Source organism: Apteryx mantelli, chromosome 3 (assembly GCF_036417845.1).
Source record: "Apteryx mantelli isolate bAptMan1 chromosome 3, bAptMan1.hap1, whole genome shotgun sequence".
Taxonomy (NCBI): domain Eukaryota; kingdom Metazoa; phylum Chordata; class Aves; order Apterygiformes; family Apterygidae; genus Apteryx; species Apteryx mantelli.
In genome coordinates, this window is record NC_089980.1 from 44,913,738 (window position 1) to 44,937,484 (window position 23,747).

At 44.0% G+C, this 23,747-nt stretch overlaps 1 protein-coding gene across 1 annotated transcript; it reads left to right on the plus strand.

Moving 5' to 3' along the window:
- The first annotated feature begins 562 nt into the window (after nt 1-562).
- On the plus strand, nt 563-23,697 carry MRPS18A (mitochondrial ribosomal protein S18A). Its single transcript, XM_067293221.1, has 6 exons — nt 563-680; nt 882-913; nt 4,682-4,786; nt 11,952-12,075; nt 12,898-12,964; nt 22,677-23,697. The coding sequence occupies exons 1-6, from the start codon at nt 581-583 to the stop codon at nt 22,819-22,821; spliced, it is 573 nt and encodes a 190-aa protein (XP_067149322.1). The 5' UTR covers nt 563-580; the 3' UTR covers nt 22,822-23,697.
- The last annotated feature ends 50 nt before the right edge of the window (nt 23,698-23,747 follow it).

A 23,747-nucleotide genomic window follows, 5' to 3' on the forward strand; every position in this document is an offset into this window, starting at 1 on the left:
TACATGAGCCAGTGCAAGAACGTGCAGGAACCTCTACAGCCCTGCCACATGCAGATCTGACACGGGCAGATTTGAAACAGGCCCCTTCCTTGCACCCTGCAGCCGGCCTGAATTATCCCTGAAGCCTGAGTCAGCATGGGACTCATCCAGGCAGAGGAGCCTCCCCCCAAAGCAGCTTAAGCCAAACCACCCTTTGCTCCTTCTCCCGCTGCAGAGCCAGGAAAGACTCAGGAGCAACACCAGAAGCATTGCTCAGGCCTCCATAACAAGGAGCTGCCACAGGCTGACAGCAGCCTCAGCTACGGGGAGGGGGGCACTGAAATAGCAGCAAGTGCCACTCTGCCTCTAGATTCCCGAGTGTGAAAAAGCTGCAAAAAAGCAGGCCCAATGAGAATATGCTGGGCACAGAAAGGCAACGGGGATAGCCTCAGCTCGCCCCAAACCACCCTCCCTCCTCACTCCCCCGGTGACGGCGCCAGGGCAAGCTAAGAGCCGCGCAACAAAATGGCGCCGTGAGGGCGGGCCGCCTTCCCGCCGGCGCTGCCCCGGAGGCGGAAGTGACGATGCCGCCGCCGCCAAGATGGCGGCGCCCAGCCTGCTGCGTGGGGGGTTGAGGCGGTTGTTCGCCGGCCTCGTTGGAAACGGCCGGGCCTCGCCGCCGGCCCGCGCCCTCCGGGAGGGTGAGCCCGGGCTGGGGGGGAGGGTTCTTGGGCGCGGGGCAGCCCTGGGGCCGTGCTACCTTGCCTCGTCCCCTTGCAGGCGGGAGAGGTCGTTGGGGGAGGCAGTTGGGTTCAAAATATTTTTTTTTTCTATCCCCTTCTCAAAAAAAAAAATCGCTTTTCTCAGGGTGAATTTTATTTTCTGTCTTTTTTTAATTGCAGTCGTGGAAGTGACTGAAGGCAACACGACCACGGTAAGTCTGCCTTTCCCCAGCAGTTGCCTGTGCTGTCGCTTTTTCTTCATTCAGAAAGATATAAGCCTCCGGTTCCGTTCCTGGGGTCCCTAAAGGGTGATGACAAACGGGAAGAAGTCGTAGGGTGCAAAGGCAAAACAAAAATAAAACCTATGTTACGCCTGCAGGTGCCCGGGTGGATGGTTAGGCAGCGAGATGTGTGGATCATCCCCCGCCCCCGTTTCTGGTGACGGGATCGGATGAGCCAAAGCTTGCGTCAGGACCACCTATGCGTGCAAAACCTGTCGTGTTGTCGCGCAGTTGGTGAAATTGGTAGCCCTGACTGAAGGTGTTCAGTAGCTGAAACACAAGTGGCAATTCTTCAGGTGTGTGCACCTTTTATAGGGCTGAGATGATGCCAGTTGCCACTCCTTTAACTAGTGTAGGCAGATACAAAGGAAGTCTGCCTGCTAATTTTGTCATTGCACCTCCGTCTTGGTGTGGCAACAGCATGTGTTATTTCAGGATTGTTCTGTGCCCCCCACACGCTTCACTTGCTTTTTTTTGATGTGTGTTATACTTGCTAATCAAATTGAATTGCATCTGTGCCTTTGTGACTGTAGGTAATACAAAGCTTGCATTTTATAACGTGTTCAGTAGCATATTCACTAGCATATTTCTTCTTTAGTGAAAGGGCATCAGTAAAGCAAGGCCCTAAATCCTAGAAGAAAACTGCTTCAGAAAATACAGTAGAATTTCTGAAGTAACTGATAAAGAAGAGCATCTTCTTAGCTACAGTTTAAGACAGGAAATAAAACAATTAAAGCAGTAGAATTAAAATTTACTTCATTAACACCATCTGATATGTAGTATTTTATCAAAAGACTTGTAGTTTTTGGAAGAAGCATAGAAGTTAGTGGGGGAATAAGAGGATTGAATTATTGTGTTCACATTACATATGCTAATACTGAATTATCAATATTTTAGTTAGAAACAACCAATACAGATATTTTGAAGTGTGTAAACACCAAAGGGGTGAGTGGAGAAAGAAGTGTTTGAGACTATCTAGAAACCACTGCATTAAATAGTCTGTAAGTAAATAATGAAGAGGGAACAGGGTTTCTGCTTGCTAATGAAACGCAGACAAAACCTGATCATGCATGCCATTGAAAGTCTGAGTTTCCTTCTTGTCCATATTTAGATTAGTGAACATTGTCGTCTTTGAAACCTGAATGGAGCAGGTTATTTATATTTTAGGTATATCATATAAAATAAAACCCTGAAACTAACCAGATCTCTAGGTTATCAACAAAAGTAAGTTTAAGAAGTGACTGTAGATAGGATGGGAAGTCTCTTTTTCCTCTCAAGTGCATAAGTACTAATCTTTTTCCAGATACGTAGAGAAGAGCTTACAGCATAAAATTGTTTTAGCCAAACCTAGCAAAGTATACATTTTTTGCTAAAAGCGTCTTCCTGTAAATAATAAAAGGGTTAGGGAGGGAAGAGGGATGGGTATAGTGGATTGCTGTATTTTGCACTCAGTTCATGTTTCAAAAGGGATATAAATTATAATCTCAAAGACCCAGTGCATTAGTTTAGGCACAAAGTAACAAAGGTATACATTGCAGTAGCCAAACCCTTTAGAAAAATAATTCTCAACTCCTTGGTCTGTTGTAGAAAGAGGGGGGAGATTTGGATATTTCTACTGTATAATATCCTAGCATCGATCTAGGATGCATCAGTGCCCCTAGATGAGAAAATCTTGAACAAATGGTGTGAACTGATGAACTAAAGGGCTGATATGTTTCTCAGCATATCTTCTGGTCACTTATCCTACCAACACTACATCAGACTTTTCTGAATCCTCATCATTCTATGTGCTCTTGCTTTTATCAGTATTGAAGGAAGTGTTTGACATGAACCAGATGAATGAATCTCAAGGAAATCTGGATTTCATCAGCATACTCAGAATGTAGAGCCCTTATTTTCCTGTAGTTTCCCTCTTAGTTCTCTAACAGAAGAATAAAAACTGAGTGACTTAAAATATGAGAGTCCTCAGTAGTTGGGAAATAATTACCAAAAACTGTACTCTGAAATTTATCTCAGGAAAAGTTGATATTGACATACGTATTGAATCTTTATTCATTCCCAAAATGCAATTGCACTCAAAGTACAGTCTCAAGTCAAACTGGCAAGGATCAAGACCCTGAGGGAACCCCATACACCGACTTCCCAGAAAATAACCTCACCCATGAATAAAAATTAGATACTAGCCTATATTTTATATTCATAGTTACTTTTTTCTTTTCGTAAAACTGTCTGTCTCACGGGGGGTGAGAGAGGAGAAGGCTTACTTAAAAGTTGACAATATTCCCCCCCCCTTTTTTTTTCTGACATACTGAGATGCTTCAACTACAAATAACCTTCCCTCTTGCCATCGCTAGACAAGAAAGAGACAGATCCATGGTATAAAACAGTTTTGACAGCTCAGCTGGATGTCACTGTCCCATACACACGTAGGGAAAATGCTTCTCCTTTCCCAGGTTTTCAGGTGCAAAACATGACAGTTCAGTCTAAATCAGTTAGACTTTTTTCTTAAAAGTAACATGGCATTCCTCCACAGTGTGGGAGACTTCTATCAGATATCCAGGATTTCTTTTAAGCTTTTTGCTGCTCAAAACAAATCTATTAATCCAGATTTACCTGGGTCTGTGCTAGAATTTTAAAGATCTTTGCCTCCTGCAAAACCCTGGCATAATGGAAGATCTTTGGCATAGTGTTTCCACATTCTGTTCTATACCTGTGCTTTCCTGCCTCTCAAGAGCTTTCTTGCACTATGTGAGGCTGACAGTTGGTGTTCAAAATCTGTTTCTTAATCTTAATTTGACCATTTCAAACTCCCAAAATATTCTGGAGAAAAGCTGGCTGAATTTGATTGCCTTTTCTCTCTATTAAGCTGTAAGTTGAGAGGGTTCTTGCTTCTATTCATAAGTTCTCAAAAAAGACATGCACACACATATATAGACTTAATATTCTTAATGCTTCTACATTTAGAAAACAAATCTCTAAAGTTCTTCCCACACACACCTTCTAGATTTCTTTGCATGTTACTTTTAAGAAAACTGAGTGCTAGATGTCACCACTTTGCAGTGATATAGAAATGATTGTAAAATAATCTCCTAAAAGCAAAGGAATTTTTCAGAGAATTAAACTGGATAAAATATTGGTGTATTAAAATGAAATCTCTACAAACATCTTCTAACAGGCCTTTCTTCAATTTGACTTTTGCTCAGATTTTTCCCTATTGGTGATTTATAGTCTAGAAAGCCCCTGTGTATTTTGGCCTATAGCATGCATCTGCTACTCAGTGACATTCTCATATTCTCAGCACACTTTTAAGGCTTTTGGCTAAAGAGTTGCTACAATTTCAAGACATTGTGGTCTGAATGACTACTGCAATAAATGGAATTCAGGCAAATGTTGCAAGTGCTTCACACTAATTGTGAACTAGATTAGATTTAAAGAAATGTATATCAGAACCTACCAAATGGGTCTTCTGTGTCCTTTGGGTTTGTTTCTTTTACCCATAGTCTGTGGACATACAAAGAGCTTGATCTATGCGTATTTGAGTGAGCTGTATAATGCAGATACTGTCCCCTTAACATCTGTGCAATACTGATCAGTGTGTTGTGGACTTGATGAAAAGTATTCCTCAAGTCACAGATGCATGCAGAGGTCTAAACTGTGGAATCTTTGCTTGATCATTTTATCCTCTGAATTGTTTCTTAGATTGAAGGGAGAATTATAGAGGATGCTGAGGTGCCAGCTCCTCCTAACCCCTCCGGCCAGTGTCCCATCTGTCGCTGGAACCTGAAGCATAAGTACGATTATGTGGTAAGTGTGATGACGGAGAGTTTCCCCATCCCCATAACTAGTTAAATACTACTGTCAGATCTTCATACTGTACAACCTGCCGCTTTCTTGTTTTGCTGAGCTTAGTAAAGGTAGTTAACCCCATCTCCATTTCTCTTGGATGTAACAAGAGCTTCCTACATAGTAACTGTTCAGTTTGGTAGATGGCATTCAGACTCCTTTGGTTCATCCTGGAAATGACAATTTTCTCTCTATAGTCTTTTCCAGATTTTTTCCTGGAGTGATCCCTTTAGAGAGAAAGGAGGAGGAGCTCATACCAAATAGGAGGCTTGCAGTTATGTGCATGCCCCTTATATGGCTTCCTCAGATCAGATGGCCAGGTATATCTCCAATGTGCCCAGCTGCCCTTCAGTTCTAGCAGTTTCCAGTTGGAAAACAACATTTAGTCAACTGATTCAAGCCTCTTCTAACTCCAGAGAGGCCAAAAGACCTGACTAGGTCCATTGTAAGTCTTGAAGCACTGCAGCTTCTCATTAGGTCATTGTCTACTAAGGCAGTAACTATTTACATCCCTTTTAAAGCTTTTGATGGATATGAAGGAAACCATACATGTTTGCATCCCTTTTGGCAATATGTTTTCATCCCTCTCAGCAAAGGAAAAATAGATTTGATTTGATTGAAGCGTTTTGCAGGAATTACTAATGAGAAGTTTATTAACTAACAAGACAATTGTTAACACTAAATGTGGAAGATGTCAGGAAAATCCTTTAATGCATTAAAACAAAAGCACAGCAGTCAAGAGCACTTTTGAATAAGGAGAGTGAGATAGAAGATGTAGAATGTAGCTTTACAAGAGGTCATTCAAACACAAAGTTTAAAAAAGGACGAAGTGCCCCCCTTGCAAGCTGAAAACACAGTGCTGGAAGTGGAAAGGAAGAAAACCAGACAGGAACATGCTGTTACTAAGATAAGGCAAAAAAAAATGCAGAATAAGTTAATGCCAATGGGATTAGGGGGATACAGATACAAATACATTTGGAGGAAAAGAAATACTTGTGAGAAAGAAAGTCCGCTAATGAGAGGAGAGGCGGACTAAAAGCCAGGTTGGCTGCAGAATGGCTAAGCTGTTCACATGCAGTCCTAACACAAACACAAAAGAGAGAAAAGTTATGTTTGAATAATTAGATAGTAATGGCAATATTACGAATGACTACTGCAAAACAAGAGAAAAAACAGGTACAGAAGTAACTTAAGCATTGAATTAGATACAGGCCAGCAGGCCTAGACTGGCTGTAGACCTCAGAACTTTAAGGAAATTAATTAACAAATATATTACTTCACTTGCAGGATTTTTTTAAAGCCTGAAAAAAATTTAAGGAATTACCAAGTTCTTTAAAAATAGCAAGTGAAGTACTGAACAGTTGAGAGAGGAAACGGAATGATTTGGATGATTACCACTTGGTAAATTAAATGTGGACAATCTCTTAGTACAACAGTATTGAATAGGAATAACCACAAATAACCTGCTGGATAGGATTACTTATGACTCATGAGTTACGAATAACTTGAGTACGAAACTAGTGCCAGACAAAATATTTAAAATTACTCCAGGCAGATGAAACAACAGATATGAGATCTAAATGAAATATCAGATCAGTGTCTTTCAAAGCCTGTGTTGCAGAAATGAAGTTGTCTAGGATCTGAGTGTTGTCAATGATTCAAACTAAGGCTGGATACGATACTGAACAATGAAAAAGATAGTGGGGAAAAGTGCTTGGTGTTCCCTGGTCTGGTTTTCACAAAAAAGTGGGAAAGCTAAAAATATACTGAATTTGCATGGGATAATAAATCAGAATAAATGACAAATACCATTAAGGTAAAGAAAATAATACAAAACCATATTCAAATTTGTTTTGCGCTGCCCGTATTTGAATGCAGGGACTTCTTGCAAGAGATTCTTTCCTCTTTCATGATTGTTGAACTTGGTGGTGGTCAAAACAGATTAGTCACTTACACTGGAAAATACTTTTCTAAGGTTAATTTAGTTTCATGTGACTTTTAAACGCAAGGAGTCAACAGCATCATTAAACCAGCTAGCTCTCCACAGATCTCCAGCAAGCATTCCATGAGTTGTATGTTAACCCCAGAAAAACTATAAACTGATACCCAGGGATGAAATGAGCAATGGGATTGGATTCATTTTGAAATTTAATACCAAAACTCACATTCTACTGCTGTCTGTGGTAGAGGACTCTGCTGCAGATAGGGATAACAGGGCTGTTGAGAACAAAAGAAGTGGTTTTAGGCAAATACTTTGTGTTGTAGAGCCCGAATTCCAGGGTTAGAAGTAGGTTGTTAGTCCCAACAGAGAATGTGAAGCATGAGCCTTAGGTGTGTTTGTACAGTGAACTAAGATTATGCATTTTCTTCCAAAGCGAAGTTCAGTTTGGTTTTTAGATCTTGATTTCTACAGCTCATTAGGGAAGCAAGAGAAAACTAAACACTAGGAGAGATCCTTCAGCCAGAATCCTGAGAATCATTGTTGAGTTGAAATTGTTCCTAACAAATTCTGTTCTTGAGAGATAAGCTAGGAACGTGTCCTTCCTGGCTGTCGTGTCAATTTTGAATGTATATACATCTTGATTATGTACATATCCACTACTCTTGCTTCAGAGCAGAGGACAACTGGGACAAAAAGCTAGAGAGAGCAGCGTGAACTGGTAAATCAAAACTGTGGAAGGTTCCTACCTCAGTATTTAGAAGCATTCCTCCCTGGGGCTGATGGGAATTAGGAGAAACTTCATTTCTGGAGCAGCTTGCTTCCTCTACTTGAATAAGTCTCTTATGTGTGTGAATGCTTTGTACCAGTCATGCGTTTTCAGGCTTTGAGATGTTAAAGTGAATAAAATTCTCCCCTTTTCTGCACAAAAGCCATCTCTGCTGTTTTTCTTTGCTGCAGCAGTGATGAGTAGCAGAATCTTGAAATGCTCAAATAGTAAAGTGCAGACATTTAACTCTGTCGGTAATTAAACAGTGACACAATTTACTCACCAGTGGTTGTAATTGGCCTAAAAGTCTTTAAATTGAGAACAGCTATTTTTCTTAAGGATATATCCTCATTCATACAGCATAATCTGTTTGATAAGAGATTAGAGTAAATGGATCACGGTGGTTCCTTTGAGATTTATAATTTGATAATCTGAGATCAGGTAGTTGCATAGAAAGGAAAGTGTGAGCTTTTTTGCTTGGGATGCTTATAATTGGACAGAATAAAGCCCTATGAAAAGGGAAGTGTTGAATTAGCCCCTGAGGGAGCTGGGTAATATGACCTCATAGGACTTTCCTTTTGTCATGTACAACTAGCACAGTCTAAAGTAGTGGCATAATGAGTTACTTTAGCTGTCAGAGAACTGGGGAACCAATGTCTCCCAAGTTATCAATCAACTGAACAGGCATTGTGAGCACTAGCAGGTCATGATTCCAGCCTGCCTCAGCTCTGGTGTGGAGGGCAGCAGTTGTCATTGCCAGTTCAGTCTTTAGTCTCTACTGAGGCTCAGAATAAAGAAGCCCATGGTACAAATTGCCATTGTTTATGGCTTGGGTATGTCTATCCACTGAAACTGAGACCTCTGTTGATTTTTCTTAGCCATCTAGTATCCATTGGAGATTAAAAAAGATGTTGGTCGTTGTCAGGATGTAAAACTGGATTGGAACCTGCAATCCTGTTATGAAATGCCTGGAGACTGGTGTACAGCTCCCAGGAGTAAGGGAGGGTGAAGAAAGCAGATTCTTATGTAACTTGAAATAATGACTGACAGACTTGTCTGGTACAGCCCAGTACTAGTTTGATTACACAGACAGAATACTTCTTTCTTGGGGTAAATGACGGTTTTAATGGAAGGCATGTAACCAGTCAAGGATCTTGGGTTTCAAAGTGACTGCAGATACTATGTGTCTGCATTTCAGTTGCCATCCATTCACAAGAATGTGCTGCACATAGTGTTTTGTTTATCTAGTTTATCCAGCCCTTTTAGAGGTGAAGGCTAAACTTGTTTTTCCTTTTTCCCCCCTTATCCCACTTCAAACATCATTAGTCTGAGTAGGCAGTAAATGTCATCTTTCTTTGACAGTAAATAGGGGAAACCAAACTGCAAGTTTTGCCTATTAGCCCTAGATTAATTCAATCCAAGTTGTTTTCATCAAATGCTGCAGATTACAGGGGTGGGATTCTGGGTCCAGCCTCTTGGGAGCCGTCAAGTGATTAAAGCAAATCCGTGGTTACAGGCTTGGCTGTCCACTAGCACAAAATGTGAATTTCATGGAACATGACGGCACCATGTGAACTTGCCAGACTTTTTTTTTTTTTTTTTTCCCCCTCAGACTGTTCTACATGCTTGCTTCCCTCCCCAGCTGCCCCACAAAGTTGGCTATACCTGTCTGCCTTCTCCCTGTGGTAAGATGCATCTGTGCAAGTATTCTGGGAGAGGCACCTGGCATGTTAACTGTGGGGATCTTCAGAAACGGACAAACCTTCTGTCCAGTGTGCAGCATTTTAAGCCAAACAGCATAAGCGTTAATTTGGAGCTGCAGCAGCCGGGACATAGATGACTCAGTTAAGAAATGACTGTCACTCAAGAGAAGTTGGTCAGCTGGTGAGCTGTTGGTCAGAGTTGGTAATAGAGAGTGGATTTTCCTGATTTTTTTTTTTTTTTTTTTTTCAGGGGGAGAAAAAGAGAGTATCTCCCTTTGCTTCCCACCTCCCCCCTTTGCATGGAAACACTTGATAGCAACCCTGTGACTCCATGAGGTGTGGTGGTAATACAAGAAAGTACTTGGACCACACAAACCCTAGGCACTCCACAAGAGCCAGTGGCCTACTTAGACTTTCATGGCTGCAAAGATTGGAACAGCCTCAAACTTGCCATCAGTTCCCTCTTTCCTCTTCCCCACAGAGGAATACCGCAGGCTAATAGAAAAGTTTAGAAAGTTTTTCTCCTTCTAGGCACTTGGAACTGAACAGCCCTTTCTCACTAGTGAAGTGAGATGTTTGTGCTAAATGGCAAATTGAGCTGTTGATCTGGAGAACGGGATGGCTAAAGATGGAAAAACATCGGACTGAGTCTTGCTCCGGTTTCCTGGATCTAATCCAGCGCATTTCAGGAGTGGCCGAAAGTCAGTGCCCTTGGACCACTTGGCTGGCCTCGGTCCAGTTTCCACCAACGCAGCTGGCACTAACTGGTTCCCTGGTTACTGTTCTCATTGGCAAGGCCATGCATTAACTGGGCTGGGGACACTTCACTTCCCTTTTACCCATAGATGTCCTCTCAGGAGCTCGCTGCTAGTTGCCTGACTGTGCTGTTCTTGTTCTTTGGATACAACATCACTCTGTGTGGTGGTTGATCAGGCATTTCGTATCAGCAAGAAGTTGCCTAATCTGTTGTGTTTTCAAAGGAGCTGGATCCGAAAATCAGCCAGAACATACTAATTTTAGACAAGCAGCAGTAAAACGGAAGCCAGATAAGGGAAGAGGGAAATTGCATGTGATGATGATGCTAGTGAGGATGGGATTGGAAAACCCCTCTAAATTCTGATACAGCACTTGCATGACAGCGTCTGTCAGAATCAGTCATTATCAGAAAGCCATGCTGAATTCCTGTGGCCCACTTCAGAGCTGAGCTTGTCTTGTGCTGTAGGGATGGATGTATAAATCCTAGATGGCTGGGTTTTCTGGATGTTCATTTTATATCAACTTGTGATTGTTTGCCTTTACAAGGGTAGTAAATGAAGCTAGGCATGCTCCAGGGACCTCCTTGTGAAAGAGAATAGATAGGGGATGGGAGCAGGTTTGCCAACAGCAGGCAGAGTCAGGGTCACCCATAGTGAAAAGCCTTAAGTACTCTTTCTTCTCACGTGTTGCCCCAGACCAGAGGGGTGTTAAGAACTGACATACCTGGCTTGAATTCTCTCATGCTGTGGGGGTGCCTGCAGGCAGGTTCCTTCCAGCCTGTGAGCAGCTTCTGCGTGGTCCAGCTACACCAGCTATGAAAATGTTTACAACAGGAGCAGAGAAATAAACTTTCAACCAGCAGCAAGTCTGCCAACAGATGGGGAAAAACAAGCACGGTGTCTCCAGAGGCCCTTTGGGCCAATTTATGCTGATGTCAGCATATCAAGGGGACCTGCCTAGGTTGGTATGAGGGGTGCATCAGCAGCAGTGCCGTGTGCGGAAATGGAAAGCACGTATTTGAATGTCGGGCTGTTTCACTATGTGGTTAATGGTACCCTCTCTAACAGCTGTTCTGCTGCGTTTAAAAATTTGTCATACTAGCCCTTTGATATTATCTGATCCTAGAGATCCCTTAAATTTTGTTTTTATTAAGAATGCTTTATGCTTCTAGAGCTCTTAATCTGAAAGGTCAACAGCAGTGTAATCTAAATGATCCTCGAATCCCAGCCGAACCCTCAGCATGCTCTGAGTGCGCCTTTCATCCAGCATGGCTTTAACAGCCCCACCTAATGCACACACAATCAAAGGACTGAAGACAACAATTTATTCTATTAGGTCTTTCCCGTCACAGCGCAGTTCTTTCCTTATGAAAAGCTTCTTCCTATGAGATCTTGGAGTGTTTCCCTGCTCTCCACCCCTCCAGAGAGATACAAGGGAAGTTCCACCATGAGAAACTGGATAAAAGACTGAAGAATAGATAGCAGGGAACAGGCCTGCTCTGAGAGAGCAAGGAAAGGGACAGAGGTGATCTAACATATCTGTGACCTTTAGGATAGCAGCTGTGATGGTATTTCAAGTTACATAAACACTATCCATCTGTAGATCTTGTGTAACTGTGCCTGAGTACCTAGGACACAGTTTATCTTGGATAGAATCTTGGAGCAAGGGACAGTGAAGTAGCAGAGCTTGCAGCTGACATAATGTGTTTACACTAGTGAAGTCAGGGGAAGACTCAGACCATCTGAGTGACCTAACTGAGCTAAGCTGTCAGGCAGAGTGATGGCAAGCGAAAGCCACTTGTTGTCAAGCTGCAGCCAAAAGGCGTAGGAAGGGATTATTGTTTTGTTTTGGTTTGTTTTGAGTTCTGTACACAGCTTGAGGGTCAGCATGACACCTAAGAATCACAGTAGTTAAAGTAGCTGTAGCACTGATGGGTTTGCCCTTCTCTTGATCCCTCAGGATGTCTTGCTGTTGAGTCAGTTCATCCGTTCTGATGGAGGAATGCTGCCACGGAAGATCACAGGCCTCTGTCTGGAGGAGCACAAGAAGATTGCAGTCTGCGTGCAGATGGCTCACCGAGCAGGTACCTAGCCACTTCCTCAGGCAAACTCCGTACTGGGGGTACCAATAGAACCCTTTGAGAGGGTCTCCCACCCCATTAGTATAAGTGAGATTTCATTGTCCAGTCACTCAGCAAACTCATTATGCACCAAGTGCTGGGACAGGAAAGTGGACCAGGAACTACTTGTTCTCCTTTCTGTGTCTTCTCTTCTGCTTTAGAAGCAGACATTTATCCCTGCAGAGAAGCCTACTGTTGCAGAAACATGTGGGAAGTGACTCAGTTTGAAATAACTAATGATTAAGTATCAGCTTCTGAAATGATTTGCTTTAGCACAAGCTTGACCTTCTACCCCATTAATAACATGTGCCTGTCTACCCTCTGCCATATGAAGATCTCTTTGCTTTATCCTGGGAGTGGGTCCCAGACTGACCTAGTCTGCATATCGTACCGATCTGGTACCTGAGTTGAATCCAAGTTAAATCAACTGAGAATTTTAGTAGTCATATTTTCATCCTGAATATGGAATCTGACTAGACACCAATGCCCTATGTGCTCTTTAAAAGCCTCTTCAGTGAGCCCAAGTGGTTGTGCCTTTGGTTGCATATTACTTCTCAAACACAGTATATCTAGCAGAATGTCCTAGCTTCTCTCTGGCTGGGGTGCAGGTTCACCACTGACTAAAGAAAAGGTACTGCTTCTGCTGCACTTCAGTTTCTGCTGTGCTGTCCCAGTGGGGGTCTGAGTTGCCTGGCTTATGAGGCAGAGGTGTAATGTGATTTCTGGATGCTGCGGCGGCAAGGAGGCACTGCAAAATCTTCTCACACCTTTCTTTTTCTGTCTCAGGTTTGTTGCCAAACCACAGGCCTCTGCTTCCTGAAGGGCATATTCCCAAGAAACCCAAGCTCAACAGGTGAATAGTCTTGTCTTTCAACCTCTCTTTGCTCGGGATTAGTCTGGAAAAGGAAAAGCAGTTCCTTGTAACTGGGTAGAGCAAGCCTCAGGCTACAGGGCTCATAAGGTGTACATACAGTATTTTGGAGAAGGACTATCTGCCACTATGTTCTCTTGTCAGTGTTTCAAGGACAAACCACATCTCATTCAAACCATCCATCCACAGAGAGCTGAAACTGCCGCACATGTTAGCTTATGCCTACTCTTCCTCAGCTGCACTGGCCTCCTCATCACTAGTAGGGCTGTCACAGAAGGATGCCCCAGTGATGGAGTCTCACCTCCCCCACAGCAGGTAGCACAGAAGGGTGCCCAGGATGGGTACCAGCCCTGAGCTGGGGGATGAGCAGCCACAAAGAGCCTGTCACAAGCCTGTTTCGCTCTCTGCCCCATCCCCATTTCCCCGACTGCGCTTAGTAATTCACCCTCAGCCTGCCCTTCCTGTGCAACAAGCTCTCTTCCCCCTCCCGGGGCTGAGTGGCCCCTGGCCTTTGGTGGGCGAACTGAAAGCCTCCTGTCGCCTCCTGCGCTTTGCTCAGTGTTAGGAGGTGCTAATCCCCTGTTTATGACCTCACACTCTGTTTCCATGGGGATGTCAGAGCAGTTTATGAACCTGCATTAGCGAGCTGAGGGGTTACCAGAGGCCACGGGCCTGTTGCTGGGAGAGCTTAGGTTGCAGGGCTCAGGGCAGCCGGAGACTCCTGCGTTTCAGGTCTGACTCTCTGCAGTTGAGATTTGAGAGAAGCCCTTGGAAATGTCCCCGAGATGCTGGCAGGCTGCGCACCGGATATCAGTGAGGATCAAATTAGAGGACTCTGCATTTGATGCAGCCCTGTGGCCATCAGATATTTCAGCTCTGAAAACCTTCTCATTCCTGTATCTTAAAAGTCTTTGGGATTCTTAGTCACTGTGTCTATCTAGCAGCTGTGGGGTGGAGCACCGTATCTAGTTAGCATTCACATAGCAACCCTGCACAGCAGGTTGGGACAGGAAATGGCAAATCCTGTATCATACTGGAATCACACCAGGACTCCAGGTCTCTTGCCCCAACTTCTATAAATTGTTCCATGTGAGAACAAAGCATGGAGACTTCTAGATACATTCTACGTGCAAGTAGGTGTGCTGTACCTCTAAAATCAAGTTCAGAGATAAGTATTCAAGTCCTCCCTAGTGTATTGCTAGTCCCTCTCCACACCACCCTTTTTTTTTCTTTCCTCCCAGCAAGGGAACATAACAACTGGGAGGGGGGCAGAGTTGAGAAAAAGATCTGGATGGAGACGAGGAATGGGATCAAGAAGTCAGACTGGGAGTTTTGGTGGTGGTGGGGATGAAACTGCTCGAGTGAGTCCTGGAGCCAGGAGGGAGTGCAGGGGTACTTCAGGAACGTTCCCCTGATCCTTCCTTGCTTCCTTCCTCCAGCCTGATGGGGCAAGGTGGCCCTCACAGGACTGAAGGGTATCCACATGCAGAAGACACTCAACCAGTACTTATTTTGGGAATGAAACCAGAACTCTCACCACAAATTTCCTGCGTAAATGATTTGTCCGTGTTTACCTTCTCTTTGCCTCTGTACTTGTTTCTAAAACCTTCTGTAAGTCCATACTAATTTGGGAAGCACTCAGTCTGTGGTGCTGCCAAAGGCAACAGTGAGCTGGCAGGGGAGGGCAGGGGCAGGATTGGGCTGGGACTTTGAGTGGAACAAGCTGCCTTTTTCAGTGCTGTAAGAACTTGACCAGGTCATCCTCAAAGCCTCTCTGGTGTAATAGCAGCACTTTCAACCTAACTGAGCGTGTCCCTTCACTGCATTTTTTTTCTACTGGGTTTCTAAGTGCCAGTGCGTGAAGGGATCAAAAGGCTCTGCAAGGAGCCTATCACAGCAAGGACTATATTGCACAGTTAAGTGATGTATTTTCCAAATCCCTGAGCTTCGGCTCTCCTTGGGATGACTATTGGCTGCTTTAGTCCTCTTAGCTCTGTTTATATGAGAGATGATAGTGCCTTTTAGCACTGCTGTTGTAGCCCTGGGAACCCCAATGGGGAGTCACTCAGGTGCCCTATAATATGCAGTTACATGAGAGCACACTTTTTGGGCCACTGGTTAAAGCTCTTCCAAAGCAGGAACACAGCAACTGTACACTCCTTAGCATCAGTTTTACCAGCCCTTGTGCTCTCCAGCTCTGCCTGCAGTCATGACTTTTTACTTGCTCCACCAGTGGATTTACTGTGCATGTGGTGCTGAAATACATTCTCCTCCCCTGCTTTCCCCCACCTCCAAAAAATCCCTGCTGTAGCATGCTGGAGCTATTGAGTTGCCACGAGCTGCCTGAGGGGGTTTTTAACCTGGTCCATGAAAGAAACAGAAACCCTGGCACAGCAGCTTGCCCATTACTCTGCAGTGATGCTTGCACTGGCAAAAGAGGCATCAGTTGCTGGGCTCTGTAGGAGTCTGACTCTTCTTGACCAAAAGAAAGTAGTCATGAGGCAACAGGCCAGAGAAGAGAAGTGGAAACAAATTGGTATCAGGGCTGCAAACTGAGATGGATAATTCTCACAGGTGGCTAGTAGCATCCAGTACACTGAAAATTTAGTCCATTCCCCATCACATGTGCTCCATTCTTGCTGTCTCTCCCTCTCACTCATCTGCCTTCATTCTCTTGCCATCAGGGCTTGCATTGCACATGGAAGAGAGCTTTGCATATAGAAGACACAAGGTTCCTGCTATACTGTCCTAAAATAGGAAGTCTGGTGCAAGATGAAAAGAATAGGCAGAGCCCTGTAAAGGAGTATAGTCTGTCTCAGACTGTGACAATAAGATCTTTGCCCTGCTAAAGGACAGCATGTCTCTCAGAGTCTTGCCTGTACTTCTGTGTGCTCACCCCTTCTGCTCTGAAATTTTTCTAATTGCTCCCCTGGACTGGGAGATAAGCAATCTGTTGTCTAACCCTTTGCTCTGAATTTAGAAATCTTTCACTTTTTTATTTGAGGGACTTTTGAGAAGTTAGTCTGCTCTGGATGTTGCCCCACATATTTCTGTGAGAGTTCCCATCATCTGGGGACAGAAAATCTTGCATGGAGCTGAAGAATGTTTTCCTGGTATTAGGGCTCTTGATATTAGACTACACCTTCAGCTGCTAGAGTGACAGAGCCAAGATGGGAGCCTAAGATAATCTTAGGGACAGATTTAACTCACAGCACCTGAGGGTGAAGGAGATTCATTGTGGGGAGTGTAACTTGAAGCAGGAGTCAGAGCTCAGCACCTTGGCTACAATGTAGACCTGAGCTCTACATATAGTTTCTAGACACTGTGGATTCAGAGCCTCAACCCCTGGCTGGCAGAAGTCTGTCAGATTGCTTCATTTGGAGAGCAATTCCTTTTGTGTCTCTCCATTCCCGCAAAGTTCTAGTTGATGCTCGCTCTGACCAAGCTTCTTGCAGGGTTGCATCAGTATTGCTCAGAGCAGCTTCATCTGCTGCTGAAGGAGGAATAGACCAGTCTGATGAAAGACTTCTGCTTTGTCTCTGCCCTGAAATGAGGTGCTACCCAGCTCAGGACCTTCTCCATAACACAACAGCCAGTAGCACAAATTACCCAACAGGTTATCTTTGTTCTTAAGGCATCTGTTCTTTCCTCCTGACACACAGACCAGCTGTGTTCCTGGACAAAGGTGCTAAGGAAGTACATAAAGAAGCGCTGAGGAGCTGTGTTAATGCTTTGGGAGCATCAGAGAAGCTGCTCCTCAGTTTTTACTTGGCTTCACTTGTGGCTATCTTGGCTAGGACATTTGGCCCATGTCGTGTTCACCCTGTCTGAATCAAGCCTGCTTCCAAAACAAGGTGTCTGACATGCAGTGGTTATCACCTAGCTGAGATTAAAAAGTAACATGCCACCACCTGGAACTATCAGCAAACTGTCTTGATTTAACAAGCATCTGGGGTGCTGCCCTGCAGTTGATCTAGCAATACAAAGGGTGGCTATATCACCCAGAACCCCCTTGCCTGCTCTGCCCCTCCAGAAAATGCTTTTATGGTGATTACTCAATGTTGTTTTCCAAAAAGTGGAATTTCTGCTCTGCTTTCTGAAGTGGTTGTATTGTCTCCATTGTATGAACTTCAAACACTTTTTCCTATACACACCTATACCTGCAGAGAGGTAAGAATTTCCCTGCTTTGCATTGGTAAATAGTGGCCTGCAGATCCTGACTTGTTCTTAGTCATGAAACTTTCCAGCACAGTATGCGATCATCTATCCAGGATGTAATGTAACATAGAAAAGGAGTTTGAGAACTGCAGAAGAAGGTACAATATGAAAGTGAAATGTCAGGTGAGCCAAGCTCTGGTCATGGGGGAGATAGGAGATGTGTGAGAAAAGCTTGTGGTCAGAAATAAACTGGGAAGCACTCCGCAGCTCCCTGGTCTGGTCTCCCCACTGTAGTCTGGACGCTGCCCAGGTGACACCTACCACAGTATTTCTCATTTCTTGGGCTTTAGTTCTTTGCCTTTTTGCTTTATGCCTGATTTGTTTTTTACAGTGATAGCTTGTGAATGCCGTCTGCTAACTGCTTTACTGGCTATGGCTCTTTTGCAGAAATATGGCCATTAGAGTACCCACATACTCCGTAAGCTATTTTTTCTACCTTCTTTCCCCCTCTCTTCCATAACATCTGTCTGCAGAACTTGGACATGGAAAACCATTCAGGTTTGTTCCCTGTCAATGCAGAATTACTCCCTATGGTTCATTTCTTTGTGTTTGGCCTAGGCTAGGTCTTCCCTGTTTCTGAGGGATGATTCCACAAGCAAATTTGTCATGCAGCCAAGAATTGTTCCCTCATCCTCAGCCTGAGTTTTCCCTTTCATAAGTTCCTGACATTATTTCTTAGTTTTGCCTCTGTTTGTGCTCCTGCCTGGCACATTCCAGTTAAGTGCTGCAGCAACAAAGTATTTTCACTAGCCTGTAAGGCTGAGGAAGTTCTCAGGGATTTCACCAGCACCATGCAGAGTGACTGACTGTTCTCAGATTTCAGAGTCTACCACACACCGGAACCATTTGGGAAGCTGTTAAGCACAGCTGCAGATCAAACTTCTCTCCTTGCTTTCAGGACTGGAAACCTGAATAGCTCAACAGTTTTCTTTCCAGCATGGAGGATGTTGGATGGATAGTGTGGACTAATTCTCTGTCTGAACAGCCACTGAGTTCAGGCCAGCATCTGGAGGCTTTTTTAATGTGAATATAGCACTTGTTCTGTTTTGGTAGGTCCAAAATATTGGTTAAATCAAAAGGACTGAGGGATGTCTCAGGCTCCCTGAGCCTAGGCTCTGTCAGCAAGAGGTGCTGCAGATTATGCAGTACATGATTTTGAGTGCTCAGCTGCTACTTCATTATCAGCTTCTTCCTGGCAGAACAGAAATTGGCACAGGTAATATCCAAGTTATTCCCTCCTCCATTTCTTGAACTGAAGTTGCCATGTGTTAGGGAGGAGGCTGGTTCCATATGAACTCCTCATGAATTATAAAGTTCTCAGGCTCTGTGGACACCTTAGTCCCTTGGAGCAGAATCTGGTTTCACTGCTGTCATGTTTCACTCTAGCAGCATGCAGTTTCTCTCATTGCATGAAAACTGTGCTGTGCATAGCATGTGAATTCAAAAGCAAAGAACCAGAGAGCCTGCAGGTGAGCAAAGCCAAAAGGCATCCTGGGAAGGGAGGTGGCAGGGAGGAGACAGTCTTGCCAACACTTTGATCGAGTGCTTCCTGCACAGTCTGTAGCCCTCTGCCTTTCGCTCTTAATCCAAACAAGCCAGATTGAAAAAGTTCAGCAAGGGTTTAGAAATTCAGCCTCAGACTCCACCAAGATGGCCTCTGCCATCCTGCACGCAGGACGCAACTGCCCCATGTGTGAGTACTTTCCTTTACCCCAGTATATGGAAGCCCTCTGCTTCTTCCTATGTGTTAAGCAGCAGTCTCTAGCTGCTGGGAAGCAGTGGGAAGTGCTTTGGAGCACTCCTGCTTACTGGATAAATCCCTGGAACCTGACCTCCAACTACCACAGAGATTTTAGGTGATTACAATGACTGCAGGTGACCAACTGCACCGGTTTCCATGCCTTTTATGTCGTGCCATTTCCCATCAGGACTGGAAGTAGCTTTGCTCATTACCTCTTCACACCATCACAAACACTGGTGATGGAGACTACAGGACTATCTGCATATGCCTTAACCATACTTCTCAACTGTGCAACTGGAGTCTAGGGGTTCTGGCTGTTGCCTGGGATCCTACTTGAGGGGGCAAGCAGGGCCTCGAGGTGAGTTGCTGCTCCCCAAGATTAGCAGTTCTGACCCTCTTTGTCCAGAAGGAGGGCTCTGTGCACTGAGATAACAGGTTACGAGACTGCAGACTGGGTGCATTTGGGATCTGTGTGGAGGCTCTGTCCTGACAGCCCTCAGCTGGTTGAGAAAATTCAAACCATCTGCCAGTGTGTGTTTGTAGGCCCTTGTAAAAGCTCCGCAAGACAAACTAGGTGGCTGGATTCAATGCATTGTTGGGTGACTTGGCTAGAAAAGGGTGTAACAAATTTGCAAAACACAACCTTACATGGACAGCAGTTTTCCAAAAAGTCTTGCGTTAGGCAACGTGTTTTGAAGCTTTTGTATGTGAGTTTGGTGGATTGTTTTTACTCTCAGGAAGAAAAAAATTGTTCTGTGAAACAGTAGGAACTGGGGTTAGTCAAAAAGGAAAAGGAACTTTGTAGACTGACTGCTCCCAGGCTTTTGCCATTGCTGAATCAAGGTTAAAAAAAAAAAAGCAGCAAACAAAATAGGACAAGTTTGAAAGTTTGAGGTTGGGACAAAGCAAGTATTAAAAACACTAAAAGCAAATGTGCTTCAGGAAGGGAAAGCGTCCAAATGTCTGTTTCAGCTAACAATGAAAAGCCCCAGCCTGCAGTCCCCAAAGGAAGCCAAAAGCCTGGACCAGAGGGCTGGATTAGACCTGCTCAAAAGAGAAATAACAAAAGCTTTAAAATCAGGCCATTACTAAATCCTCCTTCCTATGCAGAATTTGGGTGTGCACTTCCAGCCCCCGCACAGAAATAGAGGGGTTTCTTAAAAAGCCACTGTCTGTCTAAACCTGCACATAGCATTGATGCGTATCTCACATTCACACATTCACTTCTCTCCTGGTGAGATCATTTATTATCATGGGAGCACTTTCCCGTAAGCATTTGGTCACGTGACCAGAACTGCACTTGGCACACTGATGCATTAAAACAATTTTGAATTTTTGTCCTCCTCCACTGTAACTTTAGTCTTGCAATATCAAAACTCACACTACAGACCTCCACCTACTGTAAGGGAAATGTAAAAAGAAGGGCCTATGCCCATGTGCCTGTCAAATACCCCTAAACATCTCCCAAGGGAAGCTGCCTTACTTTGGTTCTTTGCCAGATTCCAAACTAGGGAACTGCTTTTGGTATCTCTGAACTCCCCTTGCATTTGAAATTAGAGACTGGAGTCTCTCTTACTTCCTGTCCTAATGTTGTTATGTAAGGGATTCCACTAATGCACTATCATAACATTAAAGGTCAAAAGGGACTAATTTAATGCATGCATATGATGGATCTTGTTCCATTCTCTCTCCCATATCTCTCCTGCTGTTACTTCTAGGTATTGCGACTATCTTAAACTCCTCAAAGCAAAAGCTACAATCTATTTGTGTGCAAAATATAAGTGGCTTAATTTCAGTAGCAGGAACCTCCAAGTGTGGTTCATTTTTCAATTCGTATTGTTCAAGATTGCTGAAGAAGAAAAGTGCTAGGAAAGTGTGCTACTGTTATGTAGACTGTAGCTGCCTGGCATCATGAGCTTTCTTTGCAGATCTCAAGCATGTGCCAGGTGCCTTTGAACAATGCATTACATGGTCTCTGTTCAAAGTTCTTAATAGCTCAAATTTGCATGATGCAAATAAAAGGTAACAAAGCTTTGTGGGGAGAGGATGACAGATTGAGGTTACATTAAGACTATGGTATTACTCAACAGAGGCATGCAAACATCGCTGGACAAAGTTTATCAGTCTGTTCCAAATTCTAATTTGTTGAAGTATTGTTTGTGCAGATTACGCGAGGGTTTTATTTTGGATCTTTATTGTCTGAAAAGACTCCTCTTTCTCTAAGGGCCTCTATTCTCTCTGTACTGTTAGCAAAAGATTTAAAGACTAACAAAACTCCAGGCCACCCAGCCAGAGGGTAAGATTTCCAGTAACTGATTCAGGATCTGAGATCCCCTGCCTATTTGCAAAGCCAGGCCTAAAACTTCAGGTGGTAAAAAACAAAGGCCATTTGCCAGACGTTGCTCTTCACAGGGATTTGCAGTTGTGATCATTCCATTTTAGTACCTCTTACATTTGCAGGTTGTGACTTCCTGCACCAGCAAGCTGGAATAGTGTTGTACAGAAATAATAAAGCAAATTTGGGCATATGAAAATACATGACTAGACCAGAAACCCATCTCATACAGAAGAAAAATTTGCTTATCCACTGGAAAGAAATGAATCCCTTTATAGAGTTTATTTTATACTGAGCCTAGCCTTTGTAACTGACTTACTTTATTCAGGCCAGCTGTTGAAATGACACCTCCCAAGAATATGGATGTTTGATGGATTCAGACTTGGAGCTAGATGCAATGAAGGGATTTGGCACTCCAGTTTAGCTACAGATGGACAACTTGCCAGCAGCCCGGAGACTGCCCCTCATTTGTTTCATGATACTGGAACTCATGGCAGGTGCCAGCGGTGCAGCTTAGAAGTTTCAGAACGAAAAAAATTCTTTTCAGTGGTCCCTTCTGAACTGAGGGAGCTTTGTCCATGGTCATTGCCTCCTTTTAGAAAGATGCAATGTGGAGAAGCAAAGGCTAGAGTGGCTATTCTGCTTAAGTCAAAACATTTCAGCTCTGCGGAGAAGGACCTGGGAGTGCTGGTGGACACCAAGTTAAGCATGAGACAGCAGTGTGCCCTTGTGGCCAAGAAGGCCAATGGTATCCTGGGGTGCATTAAAAAGAGTGTTGCCAGCAGGTCGAGGGAGGTGATTCTCCCCCTCTACTCAGCCCTGGTGAGGCCCCATCTGGAGTACTGCATCCAGTTCTGGGCTCTCCAGTACAAGAGGGATGTGGCACTACTGGAGCAAGTCCAGCGAAGGGCTACAAAGATGATTAGGGGACTGGAGCATCTCTCTTATGAGGAAAGGCTGAGAGAGCTGGGCCTGTTTAGCCTAGAGAAGAGAAGGCTGAGAGAAGATCTTATTAACGTGTACAAGTATCTGAAGGGAGGGTGTCGAGAGGATGGGACCAGACTCTTTTCAGTGGTGCCCAGCAACAGGACGCGAGGCAATGGACACAAACTGAAACACAGACAGTTCCATCTGAACATGAGGAAATACTTTTTCACTGTGAGGGTGACAGAGCACTGGAACAGGTTGCCCAGGGAGGTTGTGGAGTCTCCTTCTCTGGAGATATTCAAAACCCGCCTGGATGCAATCCTGTGCAATGTGTTCTAGGTGACCCTGCTTGAGCAGGGGGGTTGGACTAGATGATCTCCAGAGGTCCCTTCCAACCTCAACCATTCTGTGATTCTGTGATTTTCTCAGTGATTAGTCTCAAACTGAAATGTGTCTGTTTTCTGTTTTGATAGGTATCTGACCCGCTGGTCCATTAGATCTGCAAAGCCCATCTGGAAGAGGGGCCCTAAATGGTGCAAAATTCCCATGCCAGTTGGACACCCTATACTAAAGGATAATGTCAAATATATGCACAAGCCTCTCTATTTAAACCACTAAGGCCCAATGGAACTGGCACAGACAGTGAGCACGGCTGTTTTACACTGCTCTGCCCTTTTTGCAAGTTTGTCAGTACCCACAGTTTTCTTATTCCAAAACTCTCATTAGTATTCTGTATTATTCCCAGTGAATGAGCAGTGATCTGCTCATTTCAGAGAAAACAAGAATCAGCAAAGCAAAATTTAACGTGCAGAAGGATTTGGAGGCAGCAGGGGACAAAGACCTTTACCTCAAAGCCAGAAAGAATCTGATGATTTGTGTTTCATTGTGGTCCAGTAGTGGGTTTGGAGAAGGTTGTTTCCTTCTTTTTCTAGCAGTAAATGGTGATTCTCCATTTATGTGTGCTTCAACTCAGATTTGCCTCATTGGGGCTTTTGTACTTGTGACACTGAGGGGAGAAAAAGCCTCTTGCAACTCAATGCTTCCTTGGCAGCGATGCAAATTATGTTAATGACTACTGAAGTGAAATATTTTTATAATATGTACCATCCATATTTTGAAGCAGAACACCTGTGGTAGTGGCCAGCAGGCATTTGGCAGCATGTGTGTGTCTTACATGCCGTCTCCAGGATTCGTGGCTTGTGCTTCACTCCTGGATCTAACAAATACAGAATGTTGACATCTTTAACGACTCAGCCTGTTTTTTCTCTGCAAAAACATTTGCCACAAGTCTTCTGTATCAGTGATATAGCTGCTTCCTAGTATAGTTTCGGGCTGGCAGATGTGCATCATTTTCTGTCATATAACTAAAGGGTAACATCATTTCTCTCTCTGTACAATACATCCAGGCGTCTTCCACCTACTGACCGCTTCTACTTGAGAAGTGCTAGATATGGACCTGGCATGAAAGTCTCATTAAATTTATTTGGGACATTACTGCTTTGGCTCCATTTCCTTGATATGTATCTGGGGATTAGAAATCACAG